The sequence below is a fragment of the Nanorana parkeri genome, unplaced genomic scaffold (assembly GCF_000935625.1).
Source record: "Nanorana parkeri isolate BGI_ZX_2015 unplaced genomic scaffold, ASM93562v1 scaffold158, whole genome shotgun sequence".
Taxonomy (NCBI): domain Eukaryota; kingdom Metazoa; phylum Chordata; class Amphibia; order Anura; family Dicroglossidae; genus Nanorana; species Nanorana parkeri.
Genome location: NW_017306426.1, coordinates 730629 through 744444, shown reverse-complemented (window position 1 = coordinate 744444; position 13816 = coordinate 730629). Strand labels below are relative to the sequence as shown.

The window sequence follows — 13816 nt, the reverse complement described above, 5'->3', positions numbered from 1 at the left end:
ATCATAGGTCCTTAGAATGCCGGAGCCCAGGAGAGAGGGAGAGAGGAGGCTGCAGGGCCCAGCCTCGCAGCCAGGCGGGTCTAGGGATCTAGTGAGTATATCATCTTTATTTTAGTCTAGACCAAAACCAGCACTTAGCCCCACTGCAAGGGATAATTTTTACAACTCCTGGAAGAGAACTAACCAAATCTTTTTTCTTGCTTTTTTTTCTCCTTTTGGGTCACAGGAGTACATTTGGTAATGTACTCCTGTGCCCCCAAACTCAGTATATAGCATTATACTGCTTCTGACTTTACTGTCCAGTCACAGACTGAGGTGGGCAGAGGTTTTGATAAATTTTCCCCGCAGTATTTTCATTACTATGCTGTGGAGCACTATAGCACAGTATTATGGTCTACTCAAGGATGCCCAATACCTATCACCCTATCGGTAGGTGGGTTTATTTTTTTTCCTACATTTAGTCCTGCTGAGGGAGCAGGAGGAGCTGCTGCTCGTTTTGTACAAGTGATCTGGGCGGATGTACAGCCACCCCGTTAACTTGTAGTAGCCTGCTTGTCCACCCTCCTCCCCGCAGTGGTTTTCAGGGTTCCCCAGGACCACGGCAAATGACTTTAGGATGGAGAGCTGGGAGCAGACCGGTCAACACCCATTCTCTGATCTGCTCTGTGTAATCAGTGAGAAAGGAGCAATGTACCTGACCGTGCTGACCAATGAGAAGCGCTTAACATGGTTAAATACATTTTGGGTTCAAATTATTTTTTTTGTATCACAAGAAGATTGGCACGAGGGACAAATAGATTGGGCCCCCTTGCTTGAGTACTTTAACAAGTAGTTTTTTTTGTTTTTTTTTTTATTTCCACACCCTTGCTACTGTATTTGTGCATTGAGGTATCATTCAGAATCAACAGCAATGAACATATACTGTGGGTCACCGCACTTTAAAACCCTTAAGGATGTCATTTAAACCACTTAAAGGGTAAAATGCAAGCCAGCACACCTAAATGCAGCAAGTAAGCCTCGTGCAAAGCAGCACAATGCTTTGGTATGAACAGATCCATCTGAAAATCTTTTTTTTTTTTTTTTACATGAAGCATAATGGAAGGCAACGTATCTCGTGTAAACCATGCACCAAACTGCATTTGTACATTGCCCAGTTTGCAGCTTCTAGTGTCCTTTAAAAGGGGCGGCATCAAAATGCTTTATTTGTAATCTGCATTAGTGTACCGAGCCTTTAGAACTTCCCTAAGCACCATCTCCAAAGGCCACAAGAACATAATACCATTATGTGGGATAAACTACAACCTTATTTTTATGTTATCCTATGTCTGCATCATACATACATGCAGATTTGGATTTTTGTTTCCAAGTATGACCACTCCTCTTACCCCAGGAAAATCTCACCTACCATGATGACCTATTTTATTCTGCAAAAGTAGTGAAGTCCAGTAGCATGTCGTCACGCAGGAGGCATGCTCAGAATGTTTCAGGATGTCATGAAATGAGACAATCACTTAATACCAGGAAAGGATGGAATACTGGATGTATTTTGTGATAATAGCTTCTCACTTTAAAACAAAAAACTCTACATTGTGAAACTGGAGTTCTTTCTTATGATTTTTTTGTGTCTTGTTATCCAAAGCAAAGATCACCAAGTCACAAACAAATATAAATATTTTTTTGTCACAAAGCAAAGATTACCCTTTACACAAACAAATATCAATACCCGAGATGTAAATGTAGTGAGTGTACCCTAAGAGTGTACCCTAAGAGTGGAACTCAATTCGAAACAATGATCAAAGCAGGAAAGTGGTAAGCTGGCCATACACTAGTCAATTTTTTATAAAATTATTATTTTTTTATAGATGCCATAATAAACGCATGGACGGACAAATCTCGCGCTGGAGGCTATTGTATTCTGACAGCCAGCACCCGCTGATTGGCTGCAGTCACCAATTGGCCAAAAATTGTCATTAATCCTGCAGGGCAACCCACTATTAGAATTTCTAGCAGTGTATGACCATCCTTAGAAACCCACTTCTTGTTCTGTCAAAGATAAGGAATTTCTACAAAAACAGTTGAGAGCTTACAAACTTTCCCTCAATGAAAAGTTAAAAAAAAAAAAAAAAACTTTGGCTGGAGTTCCACTTTAAAGCAGATGGCTTACTAAACTATTGTGTATTAGACAATTGCCCTTTCCAATAAAATACAAATAAAACGGTTTCCACCTATTTTCATCCTCCGTTCTATTTAATCTTATGCAGCCACTTCCTGTCTAGTGCAATTTTGAGGGTAGATTTCTTGTATCTTTAAAATGATCTCCATTGGAAGCCCTAAGACATTATGAAAACACAGAAGCCCAATTGGGGACAGAGGGTCACCACCCTATAACAGGAAATTACATTAACATTTTGGACCTGATATGAGACTTTAGTGACTAGGTTCACATATAATTAAAGGGTACATTCGAAGGCCAAGAAACAATCTGCACTCAGAAGCACAGTTCACCACTGACTGTACAATCTCCTTAACACCTGCCAACTACATATTGCAAGGGCCTGCCCGATTGGATAATAATTTATAGGGTAGTTTAGCTATTCCTAAAATTGCATTGAATACTGATTGTAACATGTACATTGAGTTTAAAGCTGTACTTCAGGCAGAATTTATGGTTTTGTGATGTGCAAGAAAAAAAAAGAAAAAAAAAAGTTACCTGTAATACTACATGCCAACGCCAGGATCACTGCTGTGCAGTGTAAAAAATGGATTTCATTCATGCCTTAAAGTGCAGCTAGTACTGTACTACTGCGGCTCTCATACACTGAAGGAACTCCTTTTCCTCTCCCCTTTGTCCATTCACACATCGCCTTGTATCCGATTTATAAAATACAAGGCGATCTCTGCATGGACAAGAACTGCAGACCTCATTACTACCATTTAGCCACCCACTCTCCCCTTTTCTTTTCACAGGACGCCTTGTATTCAGCATACAAAGCATTCTGTGAATGGACAAGGAGGAGAGGAACGGGAGGGTAAACAACAGACTCCCTTCACTGTAAGAGAGCCACAACACTGGAGGTACAATGATAGCTGTACTTTCTGGAATGAAACTTCATTTTTACATAATTTTACACTACACATCAGTGATCCAGATGTAGAATATATATCATTACAAGTAACTTTTTTGTGCACATCACAAAACCATTCTGCCTGGAGTTCTGTCTACCCTGCACATCTATTCCAGGTCAGCAACTCAGTCAGTAGGCCAGAACCTGAATGAGTATTAAACAGTTCATCACCTATGGCAGCTCCCATATTTTATCCTCACAGGATCACTTTAAAAACATACATAAACTTTTAAATGCCTCGCCTAACCTGTTATCCCTAGCAAAACGGATGAATATGGTATCAGGGAAAAACATGACAGCGCCAATTGTCACCACACAGAAACTCCTAGTGACTCATATAGGAGTTTCCAAGCCAGAAAACTAAATCAGCTATACAGACGGACCTGAACAGCAAGGCACTTCACTCAATCTTTTCTTCAGTCGGGCCAGAAAGGGTTAATCCCCATTCTCATAATGACAGCAGAAACGCATGCAAGGCTGTCAGCTTCCAGAGTAAAAACCTTCCAAATATGCCTGGCACTAACTTGAACATACCCAACTTCCTCTTCACATGCAGATGTGACATTTCACCAGCAGGGCCATTTAATTGTATGCTCATACCATGAACATAAGTAGACGGTTAAATGAGACACTCCATAAAAGAGTACAGATCATGATGTAAATTTAAAAAAACCCGGAAGGGGCTGGTGACTAAACGGAATGGAGCCGTCAAGCAACTTAAAGCAGCCATGCCAGAATTTCAAGACTCGTTAAGTTTGCAGGAGATAGTTGAGATGAGTTACGTGTTCGCTTGTAGCTGAAATGCTTTGCTAACGATGTGGGGCAGACAGACCTCTGCTTCCCTGCCAAATCGGACTGTGCCAACCCAATGCAAACAAACCTCACGGCTTTACAGCTGACAGCCACTCCATAAAAGATGTCTACCCAGGCATATTTATCACACATACAAACAGAGACGCGGCCCTGACCAGGCTGCCAAACCAATCCGAGAGAAACAGGAGGATGCCATAGGCTTGGTGCCACAAGAAGTTGATATTTGAGCCAGTCTGAGGTCTGTTAGGAGATAAACAGGCCGAAGTGACAGGAATGGCAATGCAAGTTTCAGATTTGGAATCAGAAACATTCAGATAACAGGATAACTAGGTCTGGTTTCTATTAATGCATCAATACATTAAATATGACAAACATTAGGAGAAATGAAGAAGATTCCTGTGTGATGTCACAGTAGTGCTCTTTACATTACAACGATATTACTGTCAAACACATAGTAACCCCCCCCAAAAACACAAAAGGATATAAAGTGATATTATAAACTCAGTTCTTATGATGACTTCCACGGAGCTGGTCAACATTTCAACTGCAAAAAAAAAAAAAATGTTAAAAAGTCTTCTGGCATCCAGAACGTCCCTGGCCACAGGGGGCACCCACGTTCCAGGCAAGCAGAACCACCACCACTAGTGGTATAGTATTTTATAAATGCTGCAATGCCTTACAGTGGTGGAGCATGGGGGGTACAAGACCTAGTGGTGAGACAAGCGACCAGTGCACGCTGCCAAGAAGGACCCTGCTCCTCTGTGCTGTGTTATGAGAGACTGCTTCTCACTTTCCAGCAGAAAGCATCAGTCGCCTGTCTCACCAGTAGGTCTGTAGGTGGGAGATTCGCAATTATGTCTAACCAATGCCAAGCCTAGCGCTTGGTTCATGCGTTTCCTGACGCACAACATTCAACATGAAAAATTGAAGGAGCTGGGCAGAAAACTGCCAAATAGTGCATGCATCCAATCAGATAACAATCAGGTAATTTGACAACTGGTGGGGCCGACTGTCAGAATACAATAGCAGCAGGGACTCCCTCATCCATTCTGCTCAGCGTGGACGGAAGAATCTGTTCCATTTTTTCCCGTACAGCTTTCAGGCTGCTAACATTGTATACTGAGCTTAAAGTGGCACTAAACTAAGGAGATAAATCCTAAAAATTCAGTGTGTGTTATAAAGTAGCGGGGGCTACTTTACAACACACACAACTGACCATGGGAAACAAAAGTAGCCACCTTCCAGAAGGAAGGACAGTGTCAGCATGAATTCAGAGATGATTGGAGGATCACAGCTGAGTGATACACAAATAAAGATACATTTTTGAACTTTTTTTTTTTTTTACGTTTCAGCCTGAACAGGAAAAAAAAAAAAAAACACAGATTCCCCCATCCAGGCTAAAAACAGAGTGAATGGAGGAATCTCCCACTGTGGCTATTGTATTTTGACAGTCGGGCCCGCCAGCTGTCAAAATATCTGAAAAGTGCCTGCATCTGATTGGATGTAGGCACTGTTCGACAGGCAATTTTCCACCCAGCTTCTTTTTTTCAGTCAGCCGATTTCGGATGGGAGCCTATGGACAGGACCACCTACTGAACGAATTTCGGCCAGTTCATCAAGAAGCAGCCAAAATTTGCTCAGTGCATAGTAGGGCTGCAACCAACTAATCGATTAATGGATAATAATCGATAATGAGAATAGTTGGTTACTATTCTCATTATCGATTAGTTGGTTGGATCCCCCTAGCTCTCTCCTCCACGCTTGGAGGGCACAGCAAGCAGGTGCAATAGCTAGCCTGCTATTGCAATTTGAAATGGCCAATAGCAGGCTGGCTATTGCACCCGCCCAAACCTGCTGTATTTACATTCAGCTGCCGTCTGCAGAATCTTGTCACTGGCAGCTGTCATTCACTGGCTGAAGCTTTTCAAGCTCCATGTGCTTACAATACATTTTTTTTTTAAATTCTATAAAAAGGTGGGGAAAAAAAAAAATTCGGTTTTGGCCTGACAAATTCTTCTGCAGGAGGTGCATTGCAATACCATTCATTTCAAACACGCCTTCCACCCACAGTGTGATCGCCTGCACGGTACCACAATGCTGTGCATTCCAGTGCAGTACGAAATGCAAAAAATTGTGCATGCAGTTTTATTCTGAAGTAAACTTTATGTTTGTAACACTGCATTTGTATTTATATTTTTTTTTAAATTAAGTCTGTGATATTCTATTCCACTCAGTATTTTGTACAAGGAAACACAAAAGATGACTATATGTCAGTGAAAGGGATCTACACTGTGTGCAGTAAACTCTATTAGGTTGTATATCAGAACACCAAATTGGTGTATACAGAGGACATGCTCAGTATCATAAGACGTTGTGCTACTTTTAGCAATCAAATGTATTTATTCAGAACAAAATTAGAAAGCAGCATCGAACAGGTTTAATATTCAAGAGTCCAGAGCTTCCTTTGTTCAAGTTTTTATCACTAGGTTAGTGAGGGACATACGGACGGACGGACACACATGTAGTCTACAAAACAGATGCACAGACAGGCTAAACCTTTTCCAATGAAGTGTGGTCATCTAGTAGTACATGGCACAGCTTACCTACTCTGTTAGTTGCTATACACTGCTGCTCTGGAATACCCCATGGTGCAACTTCCTACAGTATGTGAATCACTGTGTGACGCTGGCTGACGCACCATGACTACATTAACCCTTCAGATCCTGCACAGTGACTGACACCGCTTTACTGTAATCTTCACTCATTTCCTCACACGACGCGGCGGGTCACTGACTCAGTGCACCAAGTACTGTGGCATGAACTCATTCAGAGCCAGCAAGCAGCAATGCCCTCCCCCAGATATTACCATTGCTTAAAATGTCAGGCATGTAAATGTGCAACGGTGTTAAAGATCCATCAAAACTGAAAACGTAAAATATCACATCCGTCCTGGACCTAAGAAAATGAAACCCCGTCACCGGAGATCCAGGATCTGTGCAACAACCAGCAAGGAGCTCTTGTCCTCCCTGGTGAGATTTGTTTTATGCCCTAATAGAAAGAATGCAGCATGGGGACTGAGACTTTTTGGAAAGATGGGGACATCATATAACAAAATGATGTCAGTAGATGATTTAGCCCGCACATTTGCACTTATAACTAAAATATCAGCATTGGCAGAATCTCCCATTAAAGACTGAAGTGTCATTACAAGCTCAGCAGCAGGAAATACACATTTACTATCCCTGAGTATTACTGTATGAATCAAAGGAGGAAAACTAAACATGTTATATGCCAGCAAATCCATCAGAAACCAGCATTTACCAACCATTAATCATAATTGGCATAACGTGACATAAAGACCAATAAGTTGCCATACCAGTCCCGAACAAGACGACGATAAATCCTAAGTAAACAGCCATGACGCCCGTCCACATTGAAAGTACAAAAATATTTCTTTTTAACTCCATGGTAACTTTTAAATGGAGGAAAGACCTGTGGGCAGTGACTATTCCATTACTACCGCCAACAGGAAGCTGGGACCCTAAATGACAAACATTGGCATCAGCCACTGATGACTAGCCGCACCAGCACTGAAGACAGCTGAAACTCTCCAGGCCACGTGGAAAGCTTAAATAAAAACTGCCATCCAAGGAAGACATTCAGAAGTTCTGCTGCATTCCTAATAAACATCAAACTAGATTCTGACAGAGGAAGCACACTATCCACGGGACTGAGCCGACCTACAGCAAGCGTATATAACTGTGCCGTTTCATCCAGCATGGGTGAGCATGCCCAGTACTTAGAAACAGGTTGCCTCTCTCTGTTATGCTGGCCATACACTGGTCCTGCAGTCAAAAGAGAAAAATGCTTGATTGCCCCCATCCACGCTAAAGAGCAAGTTCTCTCTGTGAGGACCTTGTATTCTGAAAGAAGAATACCGGAGAGTGTCGGCTGGGCCACACACTAGTCACATTTCAGCTGAAATTCAACTAGTGGTTGTCCAGCTTTAAGGTTCATGGGGACATAGTCTAACATGGGGAAACAAATGAATACGGAAATCAGTAGCCAATCTGTCCAATCCAGGAGCCAGCAGGATTTTTTTTAGCAGCCAGCTCCATTGGTCACCTGGCTCCTGGGATTTGTACAGCTCTGCATTAACATTATACTTCCATAGCTGTTCTCAGCAGCACATACATACTCTCTGACTGCAGCATCACCCACTGAGAATGGCTGTAACAAAGTGTTCAATAAGAGAAGAATGGAGCCTTACCTTACTGAGCTCTCTGACAAAATGCTAGCTGCCTGGCCTTTATGCCATCTACTGTCAATACTTTAACAGAAAAAAAAGTAGCTAAGGACCTTTATTTCTATTCTTCAAATCTGCACGGCATACTAAGTTACTGATCCAGAACACGCAAGTCTGAGGGCCCATTCAGTCCGATGCATTGTAGCAACACACATTCAACGCAACGCATCTTGCCACCTGCCATGAATGGAACACGCGTGTGTGTGTGTGTGTGTGTTGTCGCAATGCATTGGCAGCCCACTCATGATAAATATTTAGCGTGGATGGGGAAAACAATTTGAGAAAAAGGCGGAGTGTATGGGCAGCTTTATTCAACCATTTGAACAGCAGCATTGGATCTCCAACAGCAGCTATGCTCACGAAGTGACCAAGAAACCGAATGACAGGATCTGCTGGTGCCAACTCGATTACTAATCCCTATGAAGTTACTGCTGACATAGGAGGACAAGGGTGTTGCGGAAAGTGGTATATGATGGTTGTAATGGTTTCTGTAAGCAGCTACACCTACAGACTGACGACGTATTAACACTCTGCAGGCAGCCCATTAATGTAAACCTGCGGTTCCTTCATACATAGACTCACATGCAGAGAAAGTATCTACACTTAACACCACTGGATGCAGGATTTGAACACAGGTTCACACCACTTCTATAAGTCACTCCAAACCCTTCCTAGAATCCACTACTCCTTGTAGAGGATACACAGGTATAACTAAAGTGACAATGGAGGGCTGAGATTTTAAAAGTCATCACCCTGTTGCATTCTACCTCCAGGTTTCTACTACCGTAGTATCTGCAAAGTTACTGTGGACATGAAGGAGACACGAGAATTTCCAGGGACAAGATCCCAGAATCTGGAACTATCCTTGGAAATGTGTAACTATATCAGCAAGGACACATCATTAAATTACTTTTTTTTTTACTTACTCAGCAGATCTAGTACAGTCTAGATTTGTTTTCATTGCCAGCACAGTTCTTGGTATGGGGTATTTTAGTGACAAAGTAATAAAAAAAAAAGGCCAATAAACGCCCCTAACCCTTGGCTAACTGAAACGTAAAGCTGAATTACAGGGAAAATATTAACCTGTGCAATGGGCTCCCTCCACATGTAAGGGAAACTTCTCATTCTGTCTATGGGGAAGATGAATAAATGGGATATATTTACTTTATTCCTGTAGGCTTCCTCCACACTGCCAACCAGTCCCCCGGAGCTACTGCCCGACATCATCCTGTATAATGCAGGATCAGCATTCCAGCATTGTACAGGACGAGGCTGAGGGCCCACCTACATTAAAGTGTTTTGAACAGGAAAGAAGAGCACTGGCTGCAAGAGGAGCAAAGAAGGCAGCAAGTATATCACACAGTGCGAAAAACAAGCCGCTTCTTCAAGAACCGGCCGCAATGTGCACAGTGGGTACCACCTTCGATACCCTTTGGGCTGGCATCCCCTGGTCAGCTGAAAAGTCAGAAAATCTTTGTACGAACAGAGCCGGCAGCCAATGAGCTGCCAGCTCTGTTCAGGTATGCTGGTAGCGGCCGGCGGCTGCTGTCAGAATACAAAAGAAACAGTGGTAATTCCTCAATATCAACGCGCTCACAGCTGCGGGCTGAAAGAAAAAAAACAGAGCAGTGAATGGCAAGCTTAACTTACTGTCCACATGGCAAAAGCAGCTGTAAACCCTTGCAGGGTGAAGGGAGAACCGATGCAAGGGTACACATTTTTATTCTCCAAGGTTCAGCTTTAAATCTTCAAGCTGAAGTCTGCCTTTACCTTTATTCTTGCATAGCTGAACATGCTCCTATCTAGGGCTGCAACAACTAATCGATTATAATCGATAGAGAATAGTTGGCAACGATTCTCATTATCGATTAGTGAGAGGGACAATTATTTTTAAATACAATCAATTATTCAATTAATTGAAAAAATAAATTGGTCAACTAATTGTTAGCTGCAGCCCTACTCCTATCCTTTACCCAAACTACTCTGACTTCAGTGCACACTGTTAGCTTGTCACAGTGTTCATTAGGAGCTACAGCAAGTCAGATGCCCGTCTCATATCAGGGCTGGAAGACATCCAGCATTATCTATTTTGATCTCAGTTGGCAACTACAGCTGGCTACAGATCGCACCTATTCGTGCATCCACAACCTCGTCCAGCGATCTAAGCAAAGATGCTTCTACACATGAAAGTTTGCATGGTTGTGCCTATAGAGGAGAGATGAATGCCAGTGTCAGTTTTCTAAAGAAACCAGCAATCGGCCAGGAAGAACTATCCCAGTCAATCAACTTTGTACACAGCAGACTCGGCCAGCAGTGTCTGCCAGGGCCATAGAGGGACCTGCAAACCATACAGATGTTCCCACATTGGGCTGTAAATGGCCATATTGGACAAATATTCCCCAATACATGCAGGTGCCTACTACTCCCAGTAAACTTAATGTTGACAGCCAGGACAAGAACCTTTTCTGGGAACACAACTCTATTGCTTTTTCCATACCTATCTAGGGAAATATCTCAAAATCTTGATGTTAGGAATCAACAGTTGACAATTATACCCCAGGAGCGATTTACAAAACAGTTGTGCCACATGTGCTAGGAGATTAATGTCCAAGTCCCATCGCACTCCTGACCAGTTAGTCCCTTTGGAATAGGTAGATGCAGCAGTGACAAACTGATGTCACCGCAATATCAGAAAAGAGGTCACTGGTACTCCAGTATGCTGATCAATATGCCTTTATTGATGCAAGCTCAGTATCGCATAACACAAGGTTTCAGGGCCACGCAAGGTCCCTTCAAGTTTTGCCTGATGAAGGAAACCATGCATTACCCAAAATCATCGTTATGTGATACTGAGCATGCGTCAATAAAGGCGCTTTGAGGTGCCAGTGATCCCTACTTTTCTGACATGTGGAAGGATCTGACGGCAAGCCTTCACTAACCTATACAAAGTCACTGCCGGCACAGGTGTTCAATGCAAGAAGTGAACATACGGCACAGAGGCTGTTGAGGGTCTCAGTTGCCAGCTATACCCATAGTGACCCTGATTAAGCATCTCTGCAGGGAGCTGACTCCATGTACCCACTACTCCCCATAAGTGAATACATGTTTTAGGGGAGACTCCTGATAGTCTAGGCTGCCAACTATACTCAGAGTGCCTGATGAACCAATTCGTTCTCCTCTGCTGGGAGCGGACTTAAGTCACCTGTTTACAAAGTCATGGCAGTGATGCCCACAAAATAAAAGTGACGATTTTGATGAAGAGCCCTGTTGCTAACTACACTTAGGGTGACCCTAATGAAACTATAGTACCAACACTGCTGGCAGCCAACGCCAGTCATGCACTAATCCCCATAAACTCTATGCAGCCACAGGTATTAAGTGCAAGAACATTTTTTTTTTTAAAAGGGAGATGGTTATTGGTATTGCCAACTATACACAGGGTGACCCTAATAAGATCCTTCTTTTTCCTTTGCTGTATGCCGACTATAAATATCCATTACTCTCCGCAAAATCAAAATGGGATTTACTGCCAATTATCCCCACAATGACCCGAATGAAAGCTTTTTACCGCCACTCCTGGAAGCTGGCACCAGGTAATTCCTACAAAGGAACTGCAGTCACAGACAGAAGGGAACATGCATTCTAATGGCGATTGTGGAGGGTCTGCCTTGCCAACTATAGCCAGGCTGACCCTGCTGAACCCCCTGCTACTGACACAGTTGCATACAACTGTCTGCAAACTCTCTGCAGTCACAATGATGCTGCTAGTCTCGGTTGGCAACTATACAGAGGGTAATACTGAGGAAAACCCACTGCCTCTTCAACTGACAGGATAAAAATGGAGGTCTACAGGGAACCTGACAAATAAACCTATAAAATGGAACTATTCTAGGAGGTTGCACTGATTTTTTTTCAAAGTGCATTTTGACATCTCTGCGGTACAAATGCTCTAAAAACCCAAGACTGTCCCCAGAAACCACCAGGACCTGGCAACTGAGGAAACAGCTGTACCACCTCTGCCAAGACTTGACTACAGGTAACCACTACCCCCAGTGTAGAACTTAACCGACACAGGAAATGGTTAAGTGCAAGTGAATGTATAAAAGGAGGCTGCTGGTGGGGAGTCTACCCAGAGTAACTTAGAAAACCATTCCTATAACTGGACTCCAGGTAGAAAATCATCCCAGAGAGGTTAGTGGACGGAAAGTGAATCCTTCCATGTTGCTAAATAAATTCTACTTGCATCATGAGGAGCCTCCTCGGCCTGTCCTTGGGAACCAGCAACAGCCGGCAGCTCCGACCAGACAGAGTGCTGAAAAAGTTGTAACAACCCAGCACCATCTTAGTTGTGCCAGGGTAACCTTCGCCGTCCGCGGAGTGCCAGGGTACCCAGCACCACCCACGTAATGACAGAGCTTCCAGTGCCGCTCAGGGAATAAAAAAGGGGCACCCAGTGCCGCTCAGGGAATAAAAAGGGGCACCCAGTGCCCCTCAGGGAATAAAAAGGGGCACCCAGTGCCCCTCAGGGAATAAAAAGGGGCACCCAGTGCCCCTCAGGGAATAAAAAGGGGCACCCAGTGCCCCTCAGGGAATAAAAAGGGGCACCCAGTGCCCCTCAGGGAATAAAAAGGGGCACCCAGTGCCCCTCAGGGAATAAAAAGGGGCACCCAGTGCCCCTCAGGGAATAAAAAGGGGCACCCAGTGCCCCTCAGGGAATAAAAAGGGGCACCCAGTGCCCCTCAGGGAATAAAAAGGGGCACCCAGTGCCCCTCAGGGAATAAAAAGGGGCACCCAGTGCCCCTCAAGGAATAAAAAGGGGCACCCAGTGCCCCTCAAGGAATAAAAAGGGGCACCCAGTGCCCCTCAAGGAATAAAAAGGGGCACCCAGTGCTCCTCAAGGAATAAAAAGGGGCACCCAGTGCTCCTCAAGGAATAAAAAAGGGGCACCCAGTGCTCCTCAAGGAATTAAAAGGGGCACCCAGTGCTCCTCAAGGAATAAAAGGGGCACCCAGTGCTCCTCAAGGAATAAAAGGGGCACCCAGTGCTCCTCAAGGAATAAAAGGGGCACCCAGTGCTCCTCAAGGAATAAAAGGGGCACCCAGTGCTCCTCAAGGAATAAAAGGGGCAGCAGTGCTCCTCATGGAATAAAAGGGGCAGCCAGTGGTAGCTCTGGAATGGCAGGGCTCTCTTACCGCGATGAGGGTGCTGCTCCTGCACTGCTCCCCGTTGCTGTCCCCGGTCTCCATGGCTCCGCTCTGGCTCCCCCTCGCAGTGTCTGTGGTGCCGCTGGCCGCCGGCGGCTGCTGCCTGTGCTTGCTGGCTCTCTTGGCCTTGGCCTGCAGGCAGCGCTGGTGCAGCTGGTAGGTGTGTTGGCGCTCCAGTTCCAGCCTCTCCCCAGCCGCCGCATCGTAGCGGGACTCGCAGTTGCCGTGGTGCCGCCGGCACAGCTCTATCCTCCGGCGGAGGCGCTCCATCACCGCGCTGTGCCGGGGGACCACGAAGTCCGCCATGTGTGCGAGCAGTGTGCCTTTTCTCCTCACTCACTGCCCCCCGGAGCCTCTCCGCCCGCTCG

General features: G+C 44.5%; 1 protein-coding gene across 1 annotated transcript in view; it reads right to left on the bottom strand.

Moving 5' to 3' along the window:
* The window catches only part of MAML1 (mastermind like transcriptional coactivator 1), an 85138-nt gene extending 71328 nt beyond the window's left edge, over nucleotides 1-13810 (bottom strand). Inside the window, 1 exon segment of the mRNA XM_018554431.1 lies at nucleotides 13437-13810. Within this exon segment, the coding sequence (XP_018409933.1) occupies nucleotides 13437-13754 (318 nt within the window). The 5' untranslated portion in view covers nucleotides 13755-13810.
* Between the last annotated feature and the right edge of the window lie 6 nt (nucleotides 13811-13816).